Raw genomic sequence first — 27134 nt, forward strand, 5'->3', positions numbered from 1 at the left:
ATTCGTTGCGTAAAACATACGCTGGATAAGTTGGTGGGTTATTCCGCGACCTCGGAAAAATAAAGGGAATAAGCCGAAAAGAAAATGAATGAATAATATAAAAATTATTTTACAATCATTCAGTTAGATCATTATCTATTAAAATGTCATTGATTCATCCCATAATAATACAGCTGAAGTCAGAATTATTAGCTCCCCTTTTGAATTTTTCTTTTTTAAATATTTCCCAAATGATGTTTAACAGAGCATGGATATTTTCACAGTATGTCTGATAATATTTTTTTCCTCTGGAGAAAGTCTTATTTTCAGCTAGAATAAAAGCAGTTTTTAATTTTTAAAAAACATTTTAAGGTCAAAATTATTAGCCCCTTTAAGCTCTATTTTTTCCCCAATAGTCTAAACAACAAATCATCGATATACAATAACTTGCTTAATTACCATAACCTGCCTAGTTAACATAATTAATCTAGTTAAGCCTTTAAATGTCACTTTAAGCTGTATAGAAGTGTCTTGAAAAATATCTAGTGAAATATTATTTACTGTCATAATGGCAAAGATAAAAGAAATCAGTTATTAGAAATGAGTTATTAAAACTATTAGGTTTAGAAATGTGTTAAAAGTCTTTCTGTTAAACAGAAATTGGGTATAAAAAAAGGGGTAGCTAATAATTCAGGAGGGCTAATAATTCTGACTTCAACTGTATATTTACTTAGCAGAGGCTTTTATGCAAAGCAACTTACAAGTAAGGATAAAAAACACTATAAATAATCTGAGAGTTGCATCATATAAATGCCACAAGTCTAAGTTACTAAACCTAAAAGTCTAATGAGCAATTCAATTTGCTGTAAAAACATTTGCTGTAAAAAATCAAAACATAAATTCACATAGAAAGTATTTGTTAACTTTACATTGAAACATCTGTTTTTTCCAAAACAACTAACCAGAGTTATAGAATCAGAAAAATCAATCTGTAAACATGTTTTATATTTTAAATGAGGAACGTAAACATACGTTATGGATGTGACCAAAAAAAGTTTACAGTATACAACATACTTTGTAGAAATTCTTTGAATTAAACTGCACAACCCCCAAAAACAATGCTAATCAAACGTATAAGGGTTGGCTCACTATACAACAAACATGGTTGATTTTATTTTATTAAATTTTTCGTATTTATGAGGAAAAAGCTTCTTAATGGATGTAACATTTTATATGGATATGACATACGAATATGACAGATGTGAAATTGCCACTTGTGTGACTTTGGCAAATCAAATATAATTCTTTGAAAACATTAACCGAGACATTTTTGAGTATTTTTACAGTCCTGTAAAATACAAGCCTACACAAAACTTAGAAAGGGTTTCGCTATTTTGGTAAAAACTTAATTTTGTTCATGGCAAGGTTGACATTTGCAAGGAATTGCTCAAATATATATTTTTCCTTACCAAATATGGAGAGTAGAGAGCGTGTCATACAGGTGGTTTGTCAAGCCCACTCACCTGCGGCGCACACTAAGAATTGCAAAATGTTTTCAGAAACATGAAGTGGTAATAAGAATGTGTCTGGTGCATACGGAAATGAGAGATTGTGTCCAACAGATGGTTTGTTAGGCCCACTCACCTGCAGAACACAGAATAATATACAGTTGAAGTCAGAATTATTAGACCCCCTGTTAATTTTTTTTCCCCCAATTTCTGTTTAACGAAGAGATTTTTTTCATCACATTTCTAAACATAATAGTTTTAATAACTCGTTTCTAATAACTGATTTATTTGATCTTTGCCATGATGACAGTAAATAATATTTGACTAGATATTTTTCAAGACACTTCTATACAGCTTAAAGTGACATTTAAAGGCGTAACTAGGTTAATTAGGTTAACTAGGCAGGATAGGGTAATTTGGCAAGTTATTGTATAACAATGGTTTCTTCTGTAGACAGTCGGAAAAAAATATTGCTTAAAGGGGCTAATAATTTAGACCTTAAAATGTTTTTTCGAAAAAGTAAAAACTGCTTTTATTCTAGCTGAAATAAAACAAGATTTTCTCCAGAAGGAAAAATATTATCATACATACTGTGAAAATGGTGGGTTAATAATTCTGGCCACAACTGTATATTGGTTTAAAATCAGAACACAATATTTGGAACATTTTTAAACTCCAGAAAATGACTGCAATTATCTTTGATGAGCTATAATAACGAAGTGGGAGTTCCTGCTCAACTGGAAACAACCTCTTTGAAGCAAACACATTTTCAGCTGGTAATAAGGTCATAAGGAAAACATCTGCATAAAGAGAAAAATAATAAAGCACTGAAAAAAATCATTTATGACCAACAAAGCAAAATATGTAATAGTTCAGAAGCTCGCTTTTCCCCATATTTACTCTCAGAATTAAATATGTAATAAAGAATCTGCATTTCAGGTTGTGCCTAATCAATCTCAGGTTCAGTGAGTCTCAAACACAAGCCTGTTGCGTTTCTTTCAGTCTGAATGAGGAGAAATGAATTGACCTCTAAAACGTGCAGTTTTCATCAGGATCAGCCTGTGCTCTCAGGCTTGCCTTCATACCATTCATATGAATAGCTGCCCCTCCTTGCAGTCTGTTGAGCTGTGTATATTGACAATGTGTCTCTCTTTATCAGCTTTTATATGCTCTTATTTTGCAAAAGATTGGGTTATACTTACCAATTTTACAGTTTTATGGTATATTTACTTTTACCAATGACATTTTTTCGGAATTAAACTTGAGCTAAAACAATTAGCATCTTTCAGTCATTTTTAAAATGGTCATGCATGAACTAATTAAATATTTCCTTTTTTTATTTTACACAACAGCTGTAAATCCAATAAACAATTATAAAAATGTCCGCAGGTTTTTATTTTGCATAAGTCACTTTAAAAATATGATTAACAAATATAACTACAAATGTCATTTTACAGATTTATAGTGTATATTTATATCAGTTTAAATAAAAGATTCAATTTTAGTAAATATTATTTGAATCATATATCATAAATATAATGCACTCATATAAATAAAAATAGTAATAAATGTAAAGTAATAAAAAGTAATAACGTAAAACAAATAAGTTAATTGTTAATATATAATTATAATTAACAAGCATTTAAATGAATTTTGTAATTGGGGACAGTTGCATCAGCATGTTGCACCTGTCCCTACTCTGTCAACTATGATTAAACCTTCTGTGATAGTTAGATACATGATAGCTACACTGTAAAACAGTTTGAGTTGTCTTAACTTATTGGGTTTTACAGTACTCAGTTGGTTTGAGTTCTCTTTATGTATTGGGTTTTAATTGCTTCGTTTACTCAAATGGATTAAGATCACAGTACTCATTAGGATTAGTTTTTGAACTTAAATGGTTTGTTGCGATCGGTTTCCTCAAATGGTTTGAGTTGCCTTAACTTATTGGGTTTTACAGTGTATACCCATTTGAAGCTAAGAAAACTGGAATTTAAATTATACGAATGAATAATATTTCACAAAAACAGATTAGATAGCATGAGAAATTTTCAGAGCATTAAAATACATTTTTTTTAATACCTAAAAATGAGTTTCATACTGAAGGAATGGTCACATATGACATTTAGAGCTGCATATCGATGAATTTGCCCTTCAGTGTTTGGACTCTCGGCAGTTAATAAACCCCACTGAACTGAAGTAAACTGAACTTAAACTCTGAAAACTGAACTGACACTGTTTCATTCATTTTCTTTTCGACTTAGTCCCTTTATTAATCCAGGGTCGCCACAGCGGATTGAACTGCCAACTTATCCAGCATATATTTTACACAGCGGATGCCCTTCCAGCTACAACCCATCTCTGGGAAAGACACGGTTTCGATTCACTATAATCTTCTATGTGAGGCTGCTTTGACACAATCTACATTGTAAAAGCGCTATACAAATAAAGATAATTGAATTGAATTTGGCTGATTTCTACACTGTAAAACCGAACAGTTAACTTAATCAAATGAAATGAGTGTAGTTAACTCAAAATTGACTGAAAGTTAATTGTACTCATTTGAAAAGAGTTTTGAACTCAGTGTTGAAGGTAATGAGTTAATACCTCATTAATTCATTTTAAATGAAGTTAGTTCACAGTACTCGCATAGATTCGTTTTTTTAACCCAAATGGTTTGTAGCAATCGGTTTCCTCAAACGGTTTGAGTTGCCTTAACTTATATAGTTTTACAGTACTCAGCTGGTTTGAGTTCTCTTCATTTACTGGGTTTTACTGTGCTCAAATTGCTTTATTTACTCAAATGGATTAAGATCACAGTACTCATTAGGATTAGTTTTTGAACTTAAATGGTTTGTTGCAATCGGTTTCCTCAAATAGTTTGAGTTGCCTTAACTTATTGGGTTTTACTGTATCGTTTCAATGTCATTTAATTTCAAAGAATGAATTATTGTTTAATCCATTTTAAAGTTCACAGAAGTTAGTAAATGTTCGCTCTAGATTTTCAGTAAAGATATTTTGTTCAGCTTTTTGATACCTGTTTGAAGTTAAGAAAAGGGGATTTAAATTATACGAATGAGTAATATTTCATAAAAAAGACAGCATGAGAAATTTTCTGAACATTAAAAAAATTAGTTTTTATTTATTTATTTTTTTTTACCTAAAAATGAGTTTTATACCGAAGGAATGGTCACATATGGCAGACTTCTATCTGATTGAAGGAGGGTCTATATGTAGTATGAATATCATTACTCTAGCTCATTCCTGAATGGAGAAATAAGTCTTGTTGCAACTGTCACCACTAACCCCTATACTATAATATTATATACATATAGTAATATGAATAACTTATAAAACCTGAAATAGTTCCCAAGTTTTGTACAGAAATGAACAAAAGCTCTGAATTAGGCTATACACATGCTATGTGAGCGTGCATTATATTTTAAGTGACGTGCAGAAAGCATCTGTGCGCCCCTGTGCCCCAGAAACACAGATGTCAGATGTGGCAGATGGATCTTTTGTAAGGCGGTTTTTGCCGCTTTCTCTTTGCAGTTCCTGGGCGCGTCTGAACGGGGCGGCCGTGCTCGTGCTCCGGTGTCTCGCAGCGGCTCTGCTGACCTGCGCGGCTGCCGTAGAGCACAGTGTGTGTGTGTGTGTGTGTGTGTCACTCCCTCATCATCAGCGGCTCGCTGGAAACATGGCGTCAGTGCACACACGGGCGAGCCTCAACTCTGCAGACGGATAGCGGAAGAAAGTGTGCACCGGGACTCACACCACGCACTAGCCATTGCAAAGTCGACCTGTGTTTTCCTGGACATGTTCTGATTCATGCACGGGTGAACGGAGCGCCATTCCGTCGATTCGGCCCCGGTTATGGAGCCTCCGGATGAAATCAGGTGAGAGAGGCTTATCAGAAGCAGCAAGTGCTTGTTTGAGTGTGTGCGCGAGAGTTTGTGTGTTTGTGTTTCTCTGTATACGCAGATGTTTGTGTGATCTCGCAACTTACACAGCCGGGATTCGGGACACGCTGCTAAATAGTGCACCTATTGAGACTGTATTGGGTGCGACTGGTGCGCATGCGCGTGACAGCTTCAGCTCTCTAGTGATGGGAAATGCGAGTCATTTGCGCGAATCTTTCGAACTTATCCAGATTCAGTAGAGTTTTATCAGGGTATCCGCGGGTATCAGGGTATCCGGGTCTTAAAAAGTGTTAGATTTCAAAAACTAATTTTTTGGCCTTAAAAAGTTTTAAATTCACTGAAATATTGTGTTGTTTGTCTTATTACTATATTACTATTTTAAACAGTGAAAAAACTGCATTAATTGTGAATTTACTTAACGTCAGGTCTTTTAAGCTGTGTGCATTAATATGGTGATGTTATAAATAATTTACAGATTTAGAATACCTCAATAGATCATCAGGAGCCACAAATAAATATTACTTTTATTTCATCTGTATGTTTTTTATGTTCAAAGTTCCATATTATTATTAAATATTTTTAGTACATCAAAAAGTGTGGTTAGCTAATCCAGCAAAACTGCTTAAAATGCAGTATTTAAATCTCATAATTGAATAGAAAATGAGGTGTATAACTGCAAAAAAGGCCACTTTTTGAGAAAAAAAAAGGACCACCCCCTTTACCAGGCTGCCTGTGTAATGTCCCGAGGATGAGCACATTACCATCCGTTTTTCTTAATTGTGTGAACTAACTCTTGAATGAGTTGACTCTAGAGTCACTGGAGCCGAGTGAAGTTCGCTTTGTTAGCGACTCAACCAATTCACCAAAAAGATCCGACTCACCAGAATGATTCATTCATAATCGGGCATCGCTGCGGCTTCGCTTCCTGCCACAAAGTGATCTCGCTTTGCAGTGCAACGCTAGGCGAAATTACAAATTATAGTTGCAAACTTTTTACGGCAATTGAAAACAGGAACTTCACCTCAAGCATTTGCACGATTACATTTGCGTCTCTGAGGGGAAAACTCGCCGCTAATGGAAACAATCCGACCTGTGGGAAAGGTAAAGTGACTCGCGTCTATGTGCAAGATCATTGTACTCTGCTAACCCGCGAGTGATATGCGGCGTCTCTCTCTCTCTCTCTCGCTCTCGCTTTCACTTTCTGCAGATGCAATTTAAAGTTTCAGTGTGCTATTTCAGTGTATTGTTGCATGGGCAGATAGTAGGTTTAATCCGATCTGGATCTCTGGTGTTGTTACAAATGTTGTGATTGTCGGTTCAGTGTTTGTTTGCATGATTCTTCGAGTGCACATAACTAAAAAAAACAACATCCCCTACTAAAAATAAAGTTAGACGTGGGTCTGATAGCAGGCATGAAGCAACAACAGTCGTGATTGAATATATCCAACCAGTTCATCACGAGTCCTGTGAGTCAGATTGACACACACTCCCTCAGAGACTTGGGGAAATGTTTGATTTGCTATTCCCAGAAATCATTCATCTGCGCCAAACTGAGCAGAAATTCTTGGATTTGACGTGGATCATTTGATTTCGGGGTGTTGTAATCGGTGAATTTAGTTGTGTGTGTTGTTTTTAAAAGCACTGGGTCCTTTTGAGAGCAGTGTGCGCTGTACAGATTGTTCTGGCATCGTATTTCTCCCCCATATCACTTGTTGGCCTGTGTCCACATGCCTTTTTCCCAGTGCATTATTTGCTGTCATAATTGTTCACCCTCACCGTCCTTCTGTTTCAGATCAGGTTCAGAAAGTGTTGTTTGCTCTCTTGCCATGTGCACAAGGCTTTTAGCTGATAAAGCTCAGTGGAATGTTTTGCTGCGGTGTTTTCATAGTTTTGTCTCTTATGACCCCACGCGACGTCACAGAGAGTGTTTGCCCTCAATGTTAGGCGACAGCTTCTCAAGAATGCAGTGTTTTGTCTCTCTTCCTGCTCTCCCCACCCTTCTTAGCAATTCTCTGTGATAAACTGCTTTCATTACTGGTAAGTGTTATGATATCTTGTTCAGAATGCAAGATCAAAGATTTGTTGTGTGCTTTTTTTTTTATTGGGTGCAGTTCCTGTGAGCTAGGTGAATGTAGGGCTAGTAGGCATTATGACAAAAAAAATCTCATATCACAATTAGGCATGGGACGATAACCGTTTTATATACCGTGGTTTGGAAAAGTTTTAAAGTTTTAAAACCGCCAAAATTTTCTGCTATACCATTCCTAAGTTATCTGTAAGATTTTTTTATTTATGTTTTTTGTTTTTTTGTTTTTTAGGACAACGGTATCTCCAACAGAAATTATATCCAAAGAAGTCATTTTAAATTGTCAAGCAATCTGTGTTTTTAAAACAAAAGCAGAAGTCAGTGATTTATTTGAATTATTTAGCCTGACATGTTAATTGCTCCAAACTATTATAAATGTTTCTCAAAATATAATATATTGTGTTCAAAGGGGAAAAAAGTTTATTTTTTTTACCCAGACATTTAAAAACAACATATTTTAGAGCAGTAATCACAAAACCGTCATACCGTGAATAATCGTGATATTTGTATTTAAGGTTATCATACCGTCAGAATCTTATATCAGCCCATGCCTAATCACGATAATGGTATATTTCCCAATATAGTACCATTTCTGCACTGTAAACCTAACAGTGAAAATCACTAAATGAAATAAATTGGTTTAACCTATAATTTAAAGTTATTTTGACTTGATGAAAAAGAGTTATGGTGATGCATAAACTGATTACATTAAGCAGAACAGAGTGAATAAATTAGTTATATTTTTTGTGTTATTTAACTCTAATATCAAGCCATTTGAGTAGCTATGTAGTTGTTCGGAGTATTGCTGCACAATTTTGGCGAAAATGAGAATCACAATTATGTTTGCTTAAAATCAAGATCACGTCAGCGTCAATAGCCTAGTGGTTAGTGCCTCAACATATCGTACCCAGGTGCTCGTGGTGACCCGAGTTAGATTCCTGGCTCGAAGTCCTTTGCTGATCCTTTCCCTCTTTCAGCTTCCTATACTTTCCTGTCTGTTAATCTCCACTGTCCTGTCAATAAAGGTAAAAACGCTTAAAAAATAAAATCAAGATAACAATTTTCTCACGATTCTGTTAAACATTTTTTAACAAATGTTTGATTTTAAAATGTAGAAATATTAATAAAATATCAATTATTTAAAAAAACGAATAAATACAGGTCCAACAACAAAATATAGTTAAGTAAAATGCAAAAAATTGTACTTTCAAGACTGCAACTTTCTCACAGTGCTGTTAATCCTGTTTCTGTCTGTGTCCATAATGGCGTGTAACATTGTGCTCCTATAAATTATGAAGTGATGTATTACATTAATATGTGTTTTGTGACACCCTGAAATAACCAATAGAGCATAATATGAAGCGATAGACTTGATTTTGTCCATGCATTTTATATTTCAAAGCCCTAGGAAAACAGTACGCTTATGGGTGAAATTGCTTTGTGCAAGAATGTTGTTCTCTTGTTGTGTGGTGGCTTAAGGTCAAAGTATCGCATCTGTGAGCACAGGAATGTTTACCACGTATGTTATTCAGCAATGTTATTGATTGTTCTGCAGCTACCAAGCAAGCGGCGCTTCTGCCTGTATGTTTAACGTGCAGAATTTATGTTTTGACATTTTACGTCATTGTATAACGTGCTGTAAATCCCATCCCTGTTCATTTATGACCGCAGGCATGCCTCGGTTCCAGGATGTGGTGCTCTAAAAGAATGTTGACCTCACGTCCTGGAGGCACCCATGGCTGGAACTCATTAATTTATTTCTTTGCACAGTCCATGGTGCATTGCTTCAGATTGCTTTCAGTCCCACGTCTTATCTGACTTTGGTAGGACCATCAAACCATTATGCTTGAAGCTTGACGTAAAACACCTTAAAACACTCCCTTGAGATACTAAATTTTTTGTGGTCCGTCCTGTTAATATCATGAGATGATTAGTTTTATCAGGACAAATACTGAAGGACGTTTGTTTTATTGTCCCGGAAAACCTTTTGTGGACACATTTGTCTTAAATACAATTAAAGATGAATGGGTAAGATAAATTGTCCGAATTCTTTGTGTGTGAATGAGTGCGTATAGATGTTTCCCAGTGATGGGTTGCAGCTGGAAGGGCATTCGCTGCGTAAAACATATGCTGGATAAGTTGGGGGTTCATTCCACTGTGGCGATCCCAGATTAACAAATGGTCTAATCCGAAAAGAAAATGAATGAATGAATGACAATTAAAGATATTATCATAGATTAAATGGAAGATTAAATGGTTACTTAGATTTTTTTAATGATTTTTATGGGATGTTGGTCACACTTTACAATACGGTTCATTAGTTAATGTTAATTAATGCATTTACTAACATGAAAAAACAATGAACAATACATTTACTACAGTATTTGCATTAAATGCATTAACTAATGAACCTTATTGTAAAGTGTTACTAATTATATGCCACAAAATATGATATGATTTAGCGTTAAACATAAATATGACAAAATGAACACTGTAAAATCAAGCAATGATAATGCCTTGATTTCCACACATTTTTTTCACTAAACATACACACATTTTCATGCATATCTGCCATCTTTTTTACTAACATATTTAAAAGCATGCAAAATGCAGCAGACATTTTTCAGTAATGAACAGATTGCGAATCTGTGCTTTGATATGATAATTAGATGTGCTTTGGAATGTTAAATAGAAATGATATTTATGAAATTGGTGATTTGTGCTTTAAATAAGAAATTAAGCTAATTCATTTCAGGGCTTCCCACAGGTTTGAAATATACTTGCAGTGGTAGCCGACCGTCTATTTCTCTTTTATGCTATTTAGGAGCCATGTGCTTTATTGGTATGACATTTAGTACAGTATTGCCAAAGCATTTTAGATGTATAAAACATGTAATATCTTGATATCATCAAACTAATAAAATACACAGCAAATGAGAAATGGCCTAAATGAAAGAAAAAAATGAGTCTTAAAAATTATAATTACAAGAATAAAACGTGTATATAATTTAGATAAGACAAATTAGTTGATTACCCACTTCTAGTAGTGTACAAATATTCTGCAGCCAATTTAGATGATTTCGTCCTCTCTGAGTATTTATTAAAGTTTTTCTGAGTCGTTTAGATTAAAGAATTGATTATTAAATGTCTCTCTCGTGGCTGTACACATAAATACGAATATAGCCTGCTGATATGGCATAAAAACATAAATAAAATACATATTTTTAATTTATATTGCATTTGCAGCACAAAGTTTTGCACAAAACGGCTTTATTAGCCAGCCGAGTAAAACGTAATAAAATCAAGTTTATCATTCTAAAGCGTTTGCCTCACTTGTCTAGCTGAACTCCCAAACCACTCTTTAGTTTGGCTTGTAATACCTTCCATTATGCTTTCAATTGTCCGGAGAGGGTGTGCACCAGGGGTGGAGGTTAGAATAGCGGCTTGCTTTCAGTCTTCAATGCCGAGGTATTGGCTAGACAGGGTTGGTGGTTTTTCATTGGTCCCTCATGCAACACTCACTCCATTCTGCTCCGCATGTCTTAATGTCACCCACCCACACACGCACACATATAATAAGTCATTCTGCCTTGCGGCCTCAAATTGTCATTATGTGGACACAGGAAATGATATTGTACAAATCTGTGGCATAGTGATGGGAAATAGAGCAAAGGAAGTGGCTTGTTTTAAAATGAGAGGAAGTCGGCTTTAGTATTCCTGGAACTCACTTTTCATAATGTGACTTTGTGCCATTATCCACTTCCATTCATCCACAGCCAACACAAGTCACTCCATGCATACGTTGTATAGGCTGCAATTTAAGCAATGAATCATGGGTCTAATTCGTGCCTATAGAGATCCTATTTAGGAAGCCAACTTTTAACTGCACTTTTATCTTGTTTGAGTCACGCAATTATGAGCAATGTGAAGACGTTTTGTTTTCTTGCAGATGTTTTCCTACTGTGGAAGTGCACGTGTGTTGTGATAAGGAGGATGTAAATCAATAAGGCGAAACTGCAAAGTGCTGTTTTCACGATGGGGATAATGTGCAGAAATGGTCGAGTCTTTCTGGATCTTGATAGGCTTAGTCATGGCCTGAGCACATTGCTGCCTATAGAGTATGAATCAGGCTGGTCAGGAAAACCAGTTTACATAAACACATATGTAGACATTTTTATCCAAAGAAGTTTACAATGAATGAAATATGCACTTACTGTAATGAGCTTTTTTTTTGCAGGAAAACCACAACATTAAACAGAAAGCACCAACAGCCAGTTTAGTTAAACGTGCTGTATGTAAGTTATTGACTCTTCTACAGCATAAAAATACCATAATGTGTTTCCAGATATTAAAGAAACATGCCAAGTGAATATTCTCGTTTATCTGAAAAACAATGCTAAGTCAGATATTCTGCTTTGATAATAACTATTATGTGCCGGAACGTCTGTCTTTGTTTTGGTCATTTAACCTGCCCATTGACAGTTTAGCCAATTATATTTCAGCACTCCGGGTTGCCTTGGTAGAAAACAGTGTAATTCAGTAGCAGACTCTGAAATGAGATGCAGATTCAGAGTTCCACTTGAGGTGGTTATTAAATAGCAAACAATATAAATATTACAAATGTAAACATTAGGTGAGCAGGTTACATTGTAACCCCGTGTTCTAACAACACGCTGCGTGAGGAAATTTGCAGTGATAAGCAATTTGGCTGTTTGCACCAGACGAAACACGACAGAAATTGAAATACAGCCGTTCAGAAGCACCAAATAGTGCACTCACTGCTAGGCATGGGCCGAAATAAGATTCTGACGGTATAATAACCTTGGATAAAACTATCACGGTTTCACAGTATCACGGTATTGTGATTACTGCTCTAAAATATATTCTTTTTAAATGTCTGGGTAAAAAACTAAAACTTTTTAACCTTTTGAACACTATATATTTTATTTTGAGAAACATTTTAAAACATTTTGGAGCAGTAAACATGTCCAGCTAAATGAGTTATTGAATTCTGCTGTCTTCATTTGTTTCAAAAACAGATTTTTTTTTTTATTTAAAATGGCATCTTTAGATATGTTTTCTGCTGAAGATACTGTTGTCCCAAAAAACAAAACAAAAAAATAGTCAATAAAAAAAAATCATAGTCATACCTTAGGAATGGTATGGCAGAAAAATTTGACAGTTTTAAAACCTTGATTTTTCCTTGAAAACGGTTATTGTCCCATGCCTACTCACTGCACTCCAACAAAATGGTAAAGTTTATAATCTAATTAATACATATTAAACCTTTTTAACATTATTAAAATGTAGATGCTGAATCACTATGTGTTGGCTTGCTCTGAAGTTCAATTTCAAACGGTTTATTTTCAAGAGGTGAACCATCTGCTGCTGCTTTCAGTATTATGGCAATAAATGTCATGTAAAATGGCATTCAAACTCACATTGTTAGCATGTAACACTGAATAAAGCACATGAGGTGTACCTGAGCTGATCATTGTCAGTTTTCTGTTGTTCAGCTGCAAGAAATAGAAGCAGTTTCTAATATACCAAACTTGAATCAGCCTTTAGGCTCGACAGTCAGACTCGCTCCTATTGGCGTCATCAATCTGGCAAACTGCGCTTGCGTTTGCTTTGAATCAGGCATGCAATACCTAGTTCATCCACTTGGTTTCAAACTTGCAAACTGCACCTTTTAAAGTGAAGATGTAAAACAACAATATCCTGTTAATTTACTTACCCCCAGGCCATCCAAAATCTATTTGAATTTTTTCTTCGGTAGAAGATTAAAGATTTTAGACTGAAACTTTGAGAGTAATAAAAAACATTAATGGAAAGCTTTTCTAAATAAAATCATTATTTATTCTTTAATTATGCACAAAAGCTTTCTTGTAGCTTGATGATATTCAGATTGAACCACTGAAGGTATATTGACTTTTTTTGAGGATGTTTTTCTGGTCTTTGAACAAGTCAGGAATCTTGCTATCTATAAAAGATCAGAGATCTGTCAGATTTCCCATAAAATATCTTCATTTGTATTCGGAAGATGAACGAAGGAGTTTGAAATCAGGGTAATTAATAACAGAATTTAATGAACAACTCGCATTTTCATTTATTTTTTCTAGTCATGCACTTTTAGCTTTGGTTATAGTATCACAAAAGTTTGCAAAAACCCAAACCATAATCTTTATACTTGCATAAATTGTACCTTCATGTCTATGAGGCAGTATTGAATGTCAATTGCATAACATCATGTGCTCAGAGAAAAACACCCAAGGGATCATCACTGGAAAGCGGAGTTGTTTACTAACAACTTCTCTGGATATTTTATGTCCAGCACTTGTGGGGAAAGGTCATATGGGTGCATGATTGGTGCTTGAACTGCAACCAATACCTGTTTGGATGATCAGATCAAATTGTGTGTTCATTTCTTTATTTAAAATACTGACTTGACTCATACTTACTGCTTTGAGTTTATTTGCTGCTATTTTGTAGAGGTGCACCAATGTTTGAGTTTTTTTAATGGCACAAACACTTTTATTTAGTAAGGATACACGGTTTCCGCTACATTCATTCTGCTATGGCGGGGCACCACACCAAAATTCATCGCGCCACGGCTACATTACGTAGCAAAACATTCAGTTGTTGTTGTTTTTTTAATAGCGGGTTATAATCACACCAAAACACATTAAAAGGTAAGTGAATTATAACGGCGCAAGCTTTTCTGTAACCGTAGTATGCTGTGTGTTATTTGTTTATTAAGGTGACATGCTGCCTGACTGACAGGTGCATGATGCGTGAGGTCAGCAAACACGACGTCGCTTTCAGTTAAGATGAACACGGTTTCCATAATTATACTTTATTTATAGATAAAGGCCTGTGGTTCTGCATACAATTATTTTATCTTGCTAGAGTTTATTGCCATTACACTTTACTTCAGGACGCATTAATGCCGCTCTGTAGGTCTATTGGAGACATTCATAAATATTGCAATAATCCTATAAATGTTGGAGACATACTCACTACATAAACGTGATAATTTGCACTTCAGCAGTGTTTATTTGAGAGCGCATAAGAAGATCTGCGCTTGAGCAGCGTATATTTGAGGGCTTGCAAGAAGTTTTGTGCAGGAGCAGAGGAAATTGGCGCGCAAGCAAAGAGATTCGCATATGCTCGTATTACATAAATGCGATCTCGACTTATTAGACTGCACTCACAACATTTCTCCATTTGTCATTGAAATAACGCAGATTTGTGTTAAAGACCTGCCGCCACAGCTGGAAAAAAAACTTAGAGGAAACACTGGGATGTATTAAATTGATCTAAACTTGTACAGTAAATACAACTATAATGTACAAAATAGTTTTTATATCAGAGAAATGCTTTCAATTCATCAAATAATTCTGAAATATGTTTTTGTTTGGTGTTTTCATAACAGGACCTCATGTTGTGAATAAGAAAAATGTTTATTGCAGTATTGAGATGCATTCTGATGAATCATGCAACACCGAAGACTGGCGTAAGAATGCTGAAAATTCAGCTTTGCACAGGAATAAAGTTCATTTTAAAATGAGTTAAGCAATTTATAATCAAATATATGGACCTTTGGTGATGATCATAAGAACATTTACAAAATTCTGTTCATAAGTTTTGATCTGTAATGCATTGGATGGAGGTTCAAATAGTGCCGAAGTCTGTCTGAGTGTTTCTATTTTGTGTTTCCTGTGTGTCATTGGTGACCAATCAGCCCATCATTCAGTCTGGCAGGATCTCAGTCAATCAGTCAGTAGCTCAGCAGGGATGTTGTCTGAGTGTTAATAAAGGAGGTGTGTGAATATGTGTGTGTGTGCACATGTCAGCAGTAGCAAAAGATTGCTTGCAAAGCCTTATGTCAAAGTTACATAAGTTTGCAGCGTGACTTAGTATTTGTTCCTTGTTGTCATTGACATGGTGTTCTTTTTGGTTTTGGCCAGGTCTGTGAACATCCTTTTGAAAACCTATTTTATTCATTTTTCATGCACTCTCTCTCATTATAAGTCATAAGTCAGACAATTTATGATAGATTTTTTCATTCAAGGGGAAAATACTAAATGCATTTCTCCATTACTGCTTATCTGACTGGGTGAATCTGAAAACTGTGAAGAAATATACTGAAGAACAAAATCTGAAAAAAAGAAAGACAATGGTGTTTTGCACTCCTCTCAAACTCAAAATAAGTTTTATTTTGGCCTGATTTAGTTTTGAAAATAGTCATATCAGGACCTTTACACCCCCACATGATAAAGGCTGCCAGTTTCTTTTTGTGATGCACAATATATCAGCAGCTATTTGGCCGAAAAATTCTTATTTTTAATGTTGTGTAGCATAAAGCGGCTTTCACACTGCACACAGAAAGTCCTACATTATGAAACCCATTCATTTCAATGGCTTGCACCACACAAGGGCAGTTTGTTGCTACGCCAACCAAAAAGCAAGAGAAGCTGAGTGAACTAGCTTGCACAAAAGCTGCGGTCAAAGTTCAAAATAGCTCAATATTACACTGTATATTCTGCTCCTGTACTTGTATATGCATAGACCGCACTTGCTCATCAGAAAAGCACTGAAATAAAATGAAATAACCATGAAATAACATGCCAAGAGAACATTTCTATGTATTATACTTGCTCCTTTTGCTTGCAATAGCACTATTGTGCTGTCATGGCAATGCTGGTAAAATTATGCCTTGTTCAAGGTCAATAAAATGTTCTAACCCTCGTCTTATGACTTTTCGAATCAGTATAATGTAAGTTGAGTTTAAAATGAAAATTGAAATAAAAAAAAGTGTTACCAAGTTACTCTGTAATTTAATAATATTATAAGAAATAATTATTACAAAGCATTTTAGGTTTTGTTTTAATGCCAAATGCATGCCAAATTTTTATTTTGGTGCATCTCTAGTAATGATCCACATCAGATAAAATCTGCTGGCCATGAGGTTTTTGATTGGTGCCCTCCACTTGACATGATGCATTGCATTTGGCAGATGCACACTTTAGAAGAGTTAATGCTAGATAGAACGACAAGATGTCATGATATAGTTCATGCAAAAATAAAAATGTACTCTTTATTTACTTAAACACTCAAATGGTTTCATACCTTTGAGTTATGAGTAACACAAAAGAAGTTATTATTATTTTTGTTTTTAAATGTTAGAAAACAGTAGAGTGTAATTTTGGGGGAATGCAGTAGTGTAACGAATACATTTTAAGTTTGTGTATTTTGATTACTGTTACTAAAGTCAGTGTAATTGCGTTACTTGGCTACAAATAGTTTTTAGAAGAAAAGACGCTTCTTTTAAATCATGTTTTTTGCTACAATGTCATTTAATAAGCATGCACTTTTAAAATGCTGGAGAACACAAGCTGAAATGGTTGCTGTCAAGAGTGGCTGCTGCTTCAAGTGGGAATACAGACATTACTTTCATTGAGTGTAAAAACAAAAATATTGCTGTGAAATGCAGTCTATGTCCAGTCTCTAAAGGACTTTCAACTGCTTTTAACTCAACCAGCAACTTATAATAGCAATAGAAACCATTCAAGACAGTACTTGTCACTAAGGAGGACAGCGGTGCACAAAAACACGGCAGTCTAACTCAGCTAAAAAGGCTAAATTGAATATTTGTGCAGGATCGGGAGTGGAGTTATCTTCTGAATGTGAAGAGACGCATAGCTGCTTATGGGGCCGTTCACATATCACATCTTTTGTGTGTCTTTTTTTCACATCTCCCAGTTGAAAACCGCGAGTCATGCGACAAGAACTGACCAATCAGCTTCATACTTAAGCATTTAGGTGGACTAATTACTTCAGGCAAACAGAAAACCCAAACACTGCAATGCTTTTGCATACTGTGGATGTCAGTGGATGTCACCGGTATCTACCTTTCTTCTTTTGTGTTAAAAGACAAACAGGTTTGCAACAAGTGAATGATGAGAGAATTTTAGGTTTTGGGTAAACTCTTTAAGTTGTTTGAATATGTCAAGCTGCTGTGATCAACCCATTTTAATGTTTCTCATTGAATATTAAATCACTGAAAGAGCTGCAGTTTATTTTCTATTTTTTACATGGATATTTTATGTTTTAAAAGTAACTTCAAAATAAAGTAATTAGTAATCTGATTACTCTTTACATGAAGTAATTAGTAATGTAATCAAATTAAACATTTCCAGTAGTAATCAGTCATTTTTAATCCATTACTTTTTTTAAAGTAACTTACCCAACACTGGAAAACAGTAACTATTGACTTACATAGTCAAAACAAAAACTATAAAGTCAGTGGTTACAGGTTTCCAACAGATTCAAAATGAAAATATTTTTGACACAAAAATAAACTCAAAACGGGTTGGTGACTAATGAATGATGATTAAATGATGATAGTTTAATAGTTTTAACAAACTAGCCATTTAAGGTTTAATATGAAAATCAGTTGTCCACCATATTTGTTTACATTCATATTTCTGTGATCAGACAAAAAATGTAATTCAAGATTTGTATTAATCAGTCCACATAGAAATATTAATCTGAAAAATGATCATTGTGGCACACAATTCAAACAATTAGGTGTATTCGCTCCACTTTTGGTGCATTCAGTTGTGAACCTACTGCACAGTAGAAGTTCATTGTTTATTTTAACAAATTTGTAGTGGCACCAGTGTTGTGATCTCTTACAAAACTTAGAACTTGCACCTTGCTTTAGAACTTACAAACATTTAATTGCAGTCCAGGGCCCTGATGACAACATCTCTTATTCGAATTCCTAAATAATTGCATAAGTTTTCTTAATAATATATTGAATGTTGATGCTTCAGCAAGATCACCCATTCCTATTAGCGGCTGCAGCCAGTCATTAGATGCTGAGAGCGTTTGGTCCACGTGCCGCTGGCACACAATGAAGCTCCATCAATGAGTGCGGGGGTCACAGGTCACTGGCCTCTCTTGACTGCAGCCAGGCAGATGTGCTCAGCTCTGTTTATGGCTCTCGTCAAAGGCTGTAACATTCCTCTGCTTTATAGTTTGGTCATGATAACCTTGGACAAGCTATTCAGTGGTCCGGACCTCCATATGCAGCTGTAAATCAGCAGCTTGTGTTGCTTTTGTGCATTATGGGGTCGCGCTCAGTGCTGGCGGGGTGTTCATGTAAGTTGGATGCCTTTCAGTGGGACGATAGAGTTTTCTAGACCTTTCCGCTCTGGTGCTCAAGCAGCATTCAGTGGAGATACGTCATGACAACCAAACAAACAGCCGGAGCCTGCGTGATTTCCCCATTTCCTCTGTCATTCCTGAAGGGTTTGGTCACCGTTCGACTCTGCCCAGAGCTGCACCTTCAGACACAAGCTCTCTGTCACTCGCCCAGCCAACTTTTCAGAGGCTGAATGTTCTCTGAAAACTTCTGACTAGTTTTCTGGACTGTTAGCTCACAGAGATAAAGTTTATGGAAACTTTCTTGGTGCTTTTGGGGTCAGGCTGTTGATTATGGCATTGTTGAAAAATGGTTACATGCATTGTATATAAATGCAGGGCTGTACATGCTTATTTTCATTATCTCAGTGCAGTTTGGTTTACTTTTTAACTTCTGTTCCTCACAAACTCATCACTGCTTGTGCTGTTTGGGTAGGGGGTTAGTGTCACTGAGTAACTGTTAATAACGTTTTTTCAGTAGTAGTTTAAATTAGAATGTATACTTATTTTCATTTTAAACTGTAAGTAAGCTATGTTTTTTTTGTCACTTAAGTCCACATCGATTTATATATACGTGTGTATGTGTGTATTTGGCATCGTACGATGTTTAATGTGAAACATCGCGATGGAGGATGGCATCGTCGTCGTAGGAGATGGTAAATTAATTCATTATGAATAAATAATGAATTCATAACAAATTAATAATTTGTAGCCTGCCGTTTCAACTACCTGACCCGTATGGTCTTTGTTTTACCATAACCAAATCATAAATAAATAAAGATAATTTACACACAATATACCTCCTGTCAATCACTTTTCCCGGGGAGTGATTGTTGACCCATTATAACAATTTTTCCGGGGAATTGTTATAATGGGTCGACAAACTTGGTTGGTAAAAAAGGTGCACAACCAACAGGAACCAACAAACAGTTTCTGAGGTTTGCGCTAAAATTACTAAGTACAAGTGTGAAAGCGAAAGACTGAAGCGGTGTCATGATGCTGTGACATGTTACTTGATAGATTCAAAAAACAGAAGAGTTGTTAGATAGACCATATTAATTAAATATCATGTTTAACTGCTATAGTGAGACACAATCCTGCAGTACATCCTTGATAAACTGTCCGACGTGCACTGCTCACGTGATGTGCGTTTTCAGCAGTACAGTGTGCAAAGAGTGCTGTTCAGAATTGCTAGGTGAAACGCATTTTTTGTTCTAAAATGGCATTTTAAAACGAAGACATATTAGTGTAAACGGGACCTAAGTGTGTATTTTCCACAGGAAAGTTGCTGCTGCAATGGGGCGGGGTGGAGGATCGCGATGCTGCCTCAGCATCGTGATGTCTATAGGTCATCAGTGATGGACAATGGCATCGTCTATCAACCCGACCCAGTGTGTGTGTTATTATTTTAAGCATTTTAGATGGTTTATTCTTTGAAGTTGTGCTGGTCTGTTGATCCTATGAATGCCTACATTTGTGGTGTGGGTGAAAGCAAATGAAAGTTTACATGGTGTCAGTTACAATAGTGTATTAAACTGCTCTATACAGAGTTGAAAGCACAATTATTAGTTCTTAAAAATAAATTTGAATTCTTTTAAAAATATTTTCCCAATTTGTTTAACAGAGCAAGGAAATTTTCACAGTATATCCTGTCATGTTTAATAGAATGTTTTATTTGCTTTAGTTTGGCTGAAATAAAAGCATATTATTATATATTTTTTAAATGGCTACAGAAATCACTGTCCAAATAATTGCCTATTTACTCTAACTTGCCTAGTAAACATAATTACACTTAAGCCTTTAAATTGCGCTTTTAAGTTGTTTACCAGTGCCTCGCAAAATATCTAGTAAAATGTTTTGTGCTGTCATTATTGCAAAGACAAAAATGATTGATTTTAATTAATTAATTAATTAATATTTTTTAGAAAGATTGTTTCCATCAAACAGCAATTGAAAAAAATATGTGAAGATTTTTTTTTTTTTTATTCACTGGAGGTATAATTTTGCCTTCAACTGGAAAGTTGTTTAGTAAGGCAAGAGAGAATCTGATTATGACAGTCGTCTCATTTTAGAAGTAAAAATGGTCTGTTTATATTTAGTCAGTGACAGTGCAACCATATGTGTCTGGCATTAGTAATAAGTTCTAGTTAATTAAATGCTGGTGTCTCCACTGCCCCGTCATTTTAATCAAAATAATTTTAATCACCTCAACATTTTAATCAGCATTAGGATTGCATTTTCGATCATTTCTTTTGTATCATAAGTTCAGTATAGGTTGTTTTCACATGAACTCATTGATGATGTGCGAGACTCAGGTGGACAGCAGGAAGTGATTCTTCTACATCGCTATCAGAACATCAAAAATTTCTGTTTTATGTTTTTTAAATGGTTTAAATAGACCAAAATAAGAAATGCCGAACAGCTTTTAGGAACTTCCAAAAGTTTTTGCGTCTAAAGGGGAGAAAGTTCAAGAAGCTGGCTTAAAAATGGAAAAAAGGCGGCATGTAATAAGCATTTTTAATACATCCTTGTGTAAACCTTTTTGAACGCGATAACAGATACACACACCACCACACTTATACAAAATCCAGGAGAATATAACTTGCTTACCCTGCCATATATTGCTGCAACGAAATCTCCGTCTTGTTTTGAAATAATCCAAGTCTTTACTGGCGTTTCGGCAGAATAAACATCCGTAACGTGAACATCGAGATGCGCATCGGTGGTGAATGTTTGTTGATGGTAAGTTCATCGACAGAACAAAAAAGAAATGCAACCCTTGCGACAAAACTTAGACTGTTATTGAGTACTTTTCCCCCCTTACATAAATAAATAAATAAAATAAATGTAGACTTTGCGTACACGCTTTTGTATGCTTTCAACTGCATTAGATATTCATGATGTCTGGAAGATATCAGCATGGGGAAAAACTAGTAATTTATAATAAACATGTTTTTGAAGCACATAGTAAAGTGTATAATGAGTACAACCCTTTGTTAATGAATGCTACAGAATACTGTAACAGTAAACTGTAATAAATACTGTAACATTACAGTGTAAACTGTGGTCCATTGTGATGGTGTATAATTATAGCGTAGATGACAGGCAAATATATTTTAGCTCAGTAGAAACTAAAATTATGGCCCTCTTCATGATATAAGGATCATGTCCAACATATGTGGTTATGTGGTTATTTTCTATGAATATCTCCTTTGAAATATGGTATAAATCGCGAAAATACGGACTTTCCTCTGTCACCCATTCAGTTTTTCCTTCCCTCCATCTGAATTTCGCATGTCACCAGAACCACGTGATTGAAAACAACCTATAGAGATATGTTATACAGACAGCTACATCAAAGGTCTAAATATCAGTTTTAATCCTAAAAATAATTTAGGAAACTCCCCTCATTTAATGCAGCCAACATAAATTGGTCCAGAAAGTGACGCGAGTCAGCTAAATGTAAATAATGAGTCTCTAGGTGGTGTCCATATGTGAAGTGGCGCAGCGGTGGGGTGCAGGGCGTCGGGCGGGCTGTGTCTCAATGTTCTGGCACGAGCTCCACAATACCCTGCAGCAGGTGTCTGGGGGAAGTTTGGGCCGGCTGGAGACTCCCTTGGGACAGTGGGCGAATTTATGTCTTGTGTGAGGGGCAGATGGATGACTTGGCCTTTGCTTTGAGTGGTCTTTGTGAGTTGAATCACAGATTAACTCAACCAAAGTCTGACCCCACTGTGAAAGTGATCCCTTCCTCCATCGCCTGACAATAGACCCGTATCAATATCATTTTCCTTCTACTCACTCACTCGCACACAGACATGCACGTGTCTAAATACAACTATATGCATCGTTTGTCTCCGCATGGGGAGTCTTGCTCCCTTTCACTGGGTAATGCAGTTCTTCTGATGTTGTTTGTAATGGTTTATCAGACTGTAAATTAAAAACAATTGTGGAATGCAATGGAGGTCATTGTAGAATTACAGTGCAATGCAAATATTAAATGTACATATCCAAGTTCAATGTGAATGCATAAGGAACTTTAGTTGTTTTACTATATTTAATTTAAAGTTGACTTGAGGAAGCAGTGTGCTATAACTTTAATTTGGAGAAGGAAGACTTTAAGCTACAGGTCTCTGAATTTGTTAAATTTATTTGGTTTGGGTAAGATGTTAATGTGTTTTTCTGTAAGGTTTGATTATAGGCGATTAATAAGCGAAATTGATATTCAGAACCTAAAATTGAGCTAATTTTCTAAGGAAGATTTTATTGGTTATTTTCCCTACTGTTTGTGGAGTTACGTGACCCTGCTCTGTTAAGGCTGGTTTATATCGAGACCACGCGTATGGTCCAGCGCAGACTTCACGTGGTCGCATTCCCAGGCACCTCTCAAAAATGCAACTACATGTTGCGATGACGTGTATCGCAAGCTTTGTGATGGGTCGGTTTGGTAGCGTTGACACACGTGGGAGGCGCGGAGAGCCGCGGGACAGCAGAGAGCCGGTTGGAGTGAGTATTTACAAGTGTGGAGGCCCGTGGAGCAGCTGTTTTGCGTTTATCTTATGATTAAAGTTGTTGCACATCCGCCTGTTCCCACCTCCGAATGAGCGGATTTTAGCTTCTTGTACATTAAGGTAGCGTTCAGAAAAAACAAAACACGTGTGAAGCAACTCGGAAGTGTAATTACAAAGCCTTCATTCAACAATCTCTCACTTTTAATATGCGAGTATATTTACTGTACAAAACCTGTCAGTGAATTATGAAAAATACATTTATAAAAATAAAATAATTGTTAATTAATCGTAATCGAATTTAAAAAATAAAATAAAATTTGTAGGCCAAATTAGCATTTCTTCTAAATGTCAAATAAACAAATTTATATTTTATAGGACTGTTATATATTTTATAAATAATATCATTTAGAGCTGCCCTTTTTGCAGAAAATGACAATTGGTCAGAATTTTTTTTGTGTGGATAGTTTTCATTTGTTGTGAATGAAAATCAGGGTTATTCCCCCTGATATTGCTAAATAACTCTTCAGAAGTGAAAACATTGGTATTGTGTTGTCTGAAAATGAATATAAACATTTCTGGACAAATGTTGTTTAGTCTAATTGTCATTTTATGCTCTGAAAGTGTCTATATAGACTAAAAAACACATATCGATTGCAAATCCTGAGAAAGTGATCTCTAATTCATTTAAATGTCTGAATATGAGCTGTTGAGCAGTATTCTTAATATATTTTGCAAGAATTTTGACCACATTTTTTCTTAGCCATGTAGACACAACATCATACTTGACCTTGCTGCGCATTTCGCTTCTTAAAGTTTTCCATTCTGATGTGAAGTTTAGGAAAATGCTTTATTGCCGTAATCATTTTGTGGGGTTGTTGTGTTTTCTGTTCAGGCTCAAGGACTCGTCTAAAGATGATCCCCGGCAGATCACTGAGGTGGATGAGTCTTGGGACGAGCCCGGCCAGGAAGAGGAGACTCTCTACTGCACCTCCCCTCCCCAAACTTCTCGCCAGATAAAACGTTTGTCCATCAAACACCAGAGAAGCAACCCGGGGTCAAAGGGCAAAGGTGAGAGCCCTTAACTTTGCAAGTCTCCTAAACATATGGTGCTGGGGCCCCAAAACCATCAGTGGCACACAGCCATTGTTCTGGCGGGATTTTCTAGCACTTGAATGAAAGTTATTGCATTTGAAAGTTATAGACAAACATTTTGCTATGCACAGATAAATTGGTATTTAAATTGAACTCCAAGAAAACTTAATAGTACAGTAGTTTTTAATAGTACAGGGCTTGATTTTTCATCTAAGAAAAAGACGACAATTTCAGCTTTTTCACTATTAATAGTTGTTTTAACAAAAAAAAAAAAAACATTTGATTAACTTTCTCTAAAGTAAATAAAATAGCAAGACACAACTTTTCATTATGGCCTTAATTGTCAAATGGTTTCACTGACAGTTGAAGAAAACATATGTCAGTCTTTTTCTGTGTATTGTATTGAATGATTGAATGAAAATCAGGTCAAATTGTATTCATATTGCAATATATCTAGCAGAAAAATAAAATACAGTGGTCCCTCGCTATAATGCAGTTCACCTTTCGTGGTCTTGCAGTTTCGCTGATTTTTTTGTGTGCAGTTTGACATGCTTTTTTTCTAAAGCGCATTGGGTTCTTCGTCCTCATTAGCACATTGTGTTCTGCGTCCTGATTGGCTGTAGACCATTGCCAATCAATCTCCTTCGTGCCGTGCCACCTGTACAGCACAGAATGCGTTCAGCTTGCCAAATTGACATAAATCTTCAATCGCTAGCAGTGTGACTCTGAAGTGCTGTACTGTGTGTTTGCAAGTTTTCTCCCCAACAAACCCCATAATGTCGATAAAACATTCTGCGCCATCAAAGGTATCTGCGGTAGCATCCAAAAAGCAGAAGAAGATGCTAACCATCGCACAAAAATGTAGACTTCTGGACATGCTAAAGCACTGTTTTTCAACCATGTTCCAGCAGGGCCACTAGCTCTGCACATTATCCATGTCTCCTTAACCAAACACACCTGATTCAGATCATCTGCTCATTAGCTGAGACTGAAAGACCTGTAATGGGTGTAACAGACAAAGGAGACATCCAAAACATGCAGTGTTGTTGGTACTCCAGGAATGTGGTTGAGAAACACTGTGCTAAAGGATCGGAGAAGTTATGAGAGTAAAGTGTGTAGTGAGGGGTTTATAACTATATACAATTGTAAAAAAACTAAGCGGACTACTTCTCGGATTTCACATTTTGCTGGCTATTATAGAATCCCCACGGTTAACGAGGGACCTCCGTATTGCAATGTCAGATTTTTCCAAAATAGTGCAGCTCTATTTTGGATTATGTCACTGACTTTAGTCTTTTTCACCAACAGAGAAGCCGTGTTCGTCCAGCCCGTTGTCTCAGCGTGAGCGTGAGGGAGCCAGATCAGCCGAGCCTCCTGAAGAGCACAGCTACAAGCAGGAAAAGAAGCAGCGTTTCAACCAGCGCTCCAACGAGCGGGACGTCAAGAAGAAGTTTGAGGGCGCCTTTATGCTGGATCCTGTTTCCAAGTCCAGTACAATCGGCTCCAGAAACATGGATCCCCGCAAGCCCTACCTGAGCCTGGGCATGATCCCCGTTCGCCCCCATCGGCAGACCTCGCGTACAGACTGTCCTGCAGACCGCCTCAAGTTCTTCGAGACCCTGCGGTTGCTGCTTAAACTCACCTCCATGTCATCCAAGAAGAAGGAGAAGGAGCAGCGAGGCCTGGAAAACACCGCTTTTATGGAGCAGAACAACGAGGTCATCTGGCTGGAGCTGCAGGCCTGGCACGCTCGCCGTAGTGTTAATGACCAGGACCTGTACCTGTTCACTGCTCGACAACACATACCTGACATCATCAGCGAGGTTTTGCACTTCAAAGTGGACTACAGTAGCCTGTGTGGACTTGAGAGTGGCGCCTCTGTTGAGGAGAGCAACTCCTGTCCTGGTAAAACCAATTGCATGGACGATCCATTTAGCTTTAGCACATGCTCCGCGTCCTCGCAGGAGATTGATGCTGCCGCTCCGTTTTCTTCAGGGCTGGAGTGCCGCGAGCACCTGCAAAGGCAGCGAGTAGCTTTCGATCAGGTAAAACGGGTCATGTCGCTGTTAGAGTCTGTGGAGGCTTTGTACCCTTCTCTGCAAACCTTGCAGAAGGACTATGAGAAGTATGCAGCTCGGGACTTCCAGGGCAGGGTGCAGGCGCTCTGCTTATGGCTCAACATCACTCAGGACCTGAACCAGAAGCTGCGCGTGATGGGCACCGTGCTGGGCCTCAGGGACCTTTCCCGCATTGGCTGGCCTATCTTTGAGATCCCATCACCTCGCTGCTCTCGAGGCAATGAGGATGATGAGGTGGACGAGGATGAGACAGAGTCCACCGCTACCTTTACTGCCGAAAACAATGGGGAGGAAAGGACTTTAAGTGAGGCAAACAGTAACGGTGAGCAGTCGGCCTGCTCCCCGCCAACTTTTTCACGCCTTATGTCAGAGGAGGAGTTCCTCCCTCGGGACAACGAGACCTGCTACTGTCCCACTGCCATATACAGGCCGTTTGTGGATAAGGCACTTAAACAGATGGGACTGCGTAAATTGATCCTCAGACTGCACAAGCTGATGGACCGCTCTCTGCAGAGGGCCAGAACTGCTCTGTTAAGTCACATGCCAGCTCAAGAGGTGAGAGAGCAACTATGGAGCTTCTGTGTGTTGGCTGAAAATTAGTTTGCTTCTGAATGTGTGGAATATCAGAAGAAACGTTCCCATTTGGTATCATGGCAACAAAAAGGAAAGATTTAAAGGATTAGTTCTCCCCAAGATGTGAATAATTTCGTCAATGTCATACCGTCACTTTGTTCCAGACCTGTATGAAT

The 27134-nt window shown here is 36.7% G+C and overlaps 1 protein-coding gene across 3 annotated transcripts in view; it reads left to right on the plus strand.

The window, feature by feature from the left end:
* Positions 1–5142: 5142 nt before the first annotated feature.
* The window catches only part of map3k4 (mitogen-activated protein kinase kinase kinase 4), a 59790-nt gene continuing 37798 nt past the window's right edge, over positions 5143–27134 (plus strand). For all 3 annotated transcript variants that reach the window (XM_056470945.1, XM_056470947.1, XM_056470946.1), the window contains exons 1-3: positions 5143–5383; positions 24108–24283; positions 25616–26940. In XM_056470945.1, coding sequence (XP_056326920.1) covers positions 5361–5383; positions 24108–24283; positions 25616–26940 — 1524 coding nt within the window. In that variant the 5' untranslated portion in view covers positions 5143–5360. The remainder of the gene's footprint in view (positions 5384–24107; positions 24284–25615; positions 26941–27134) is intronic.

The sequence above is a fragment of the Danio aesculapii genome, chromosome 13 (genome assembly GCF_903798145.1).
Source record: "Danio aesculapii chromosome 13, fDanAes4.1, whole genome shotgun sequence".
In the NCBI taxonomy this organism is placed as follows: domain Eukaryota; kingdom Metazoa; phylum Chordata; class Actinopteri; order Cypriniformes; family Danionidae; genus Danio; species Danio aesculapii.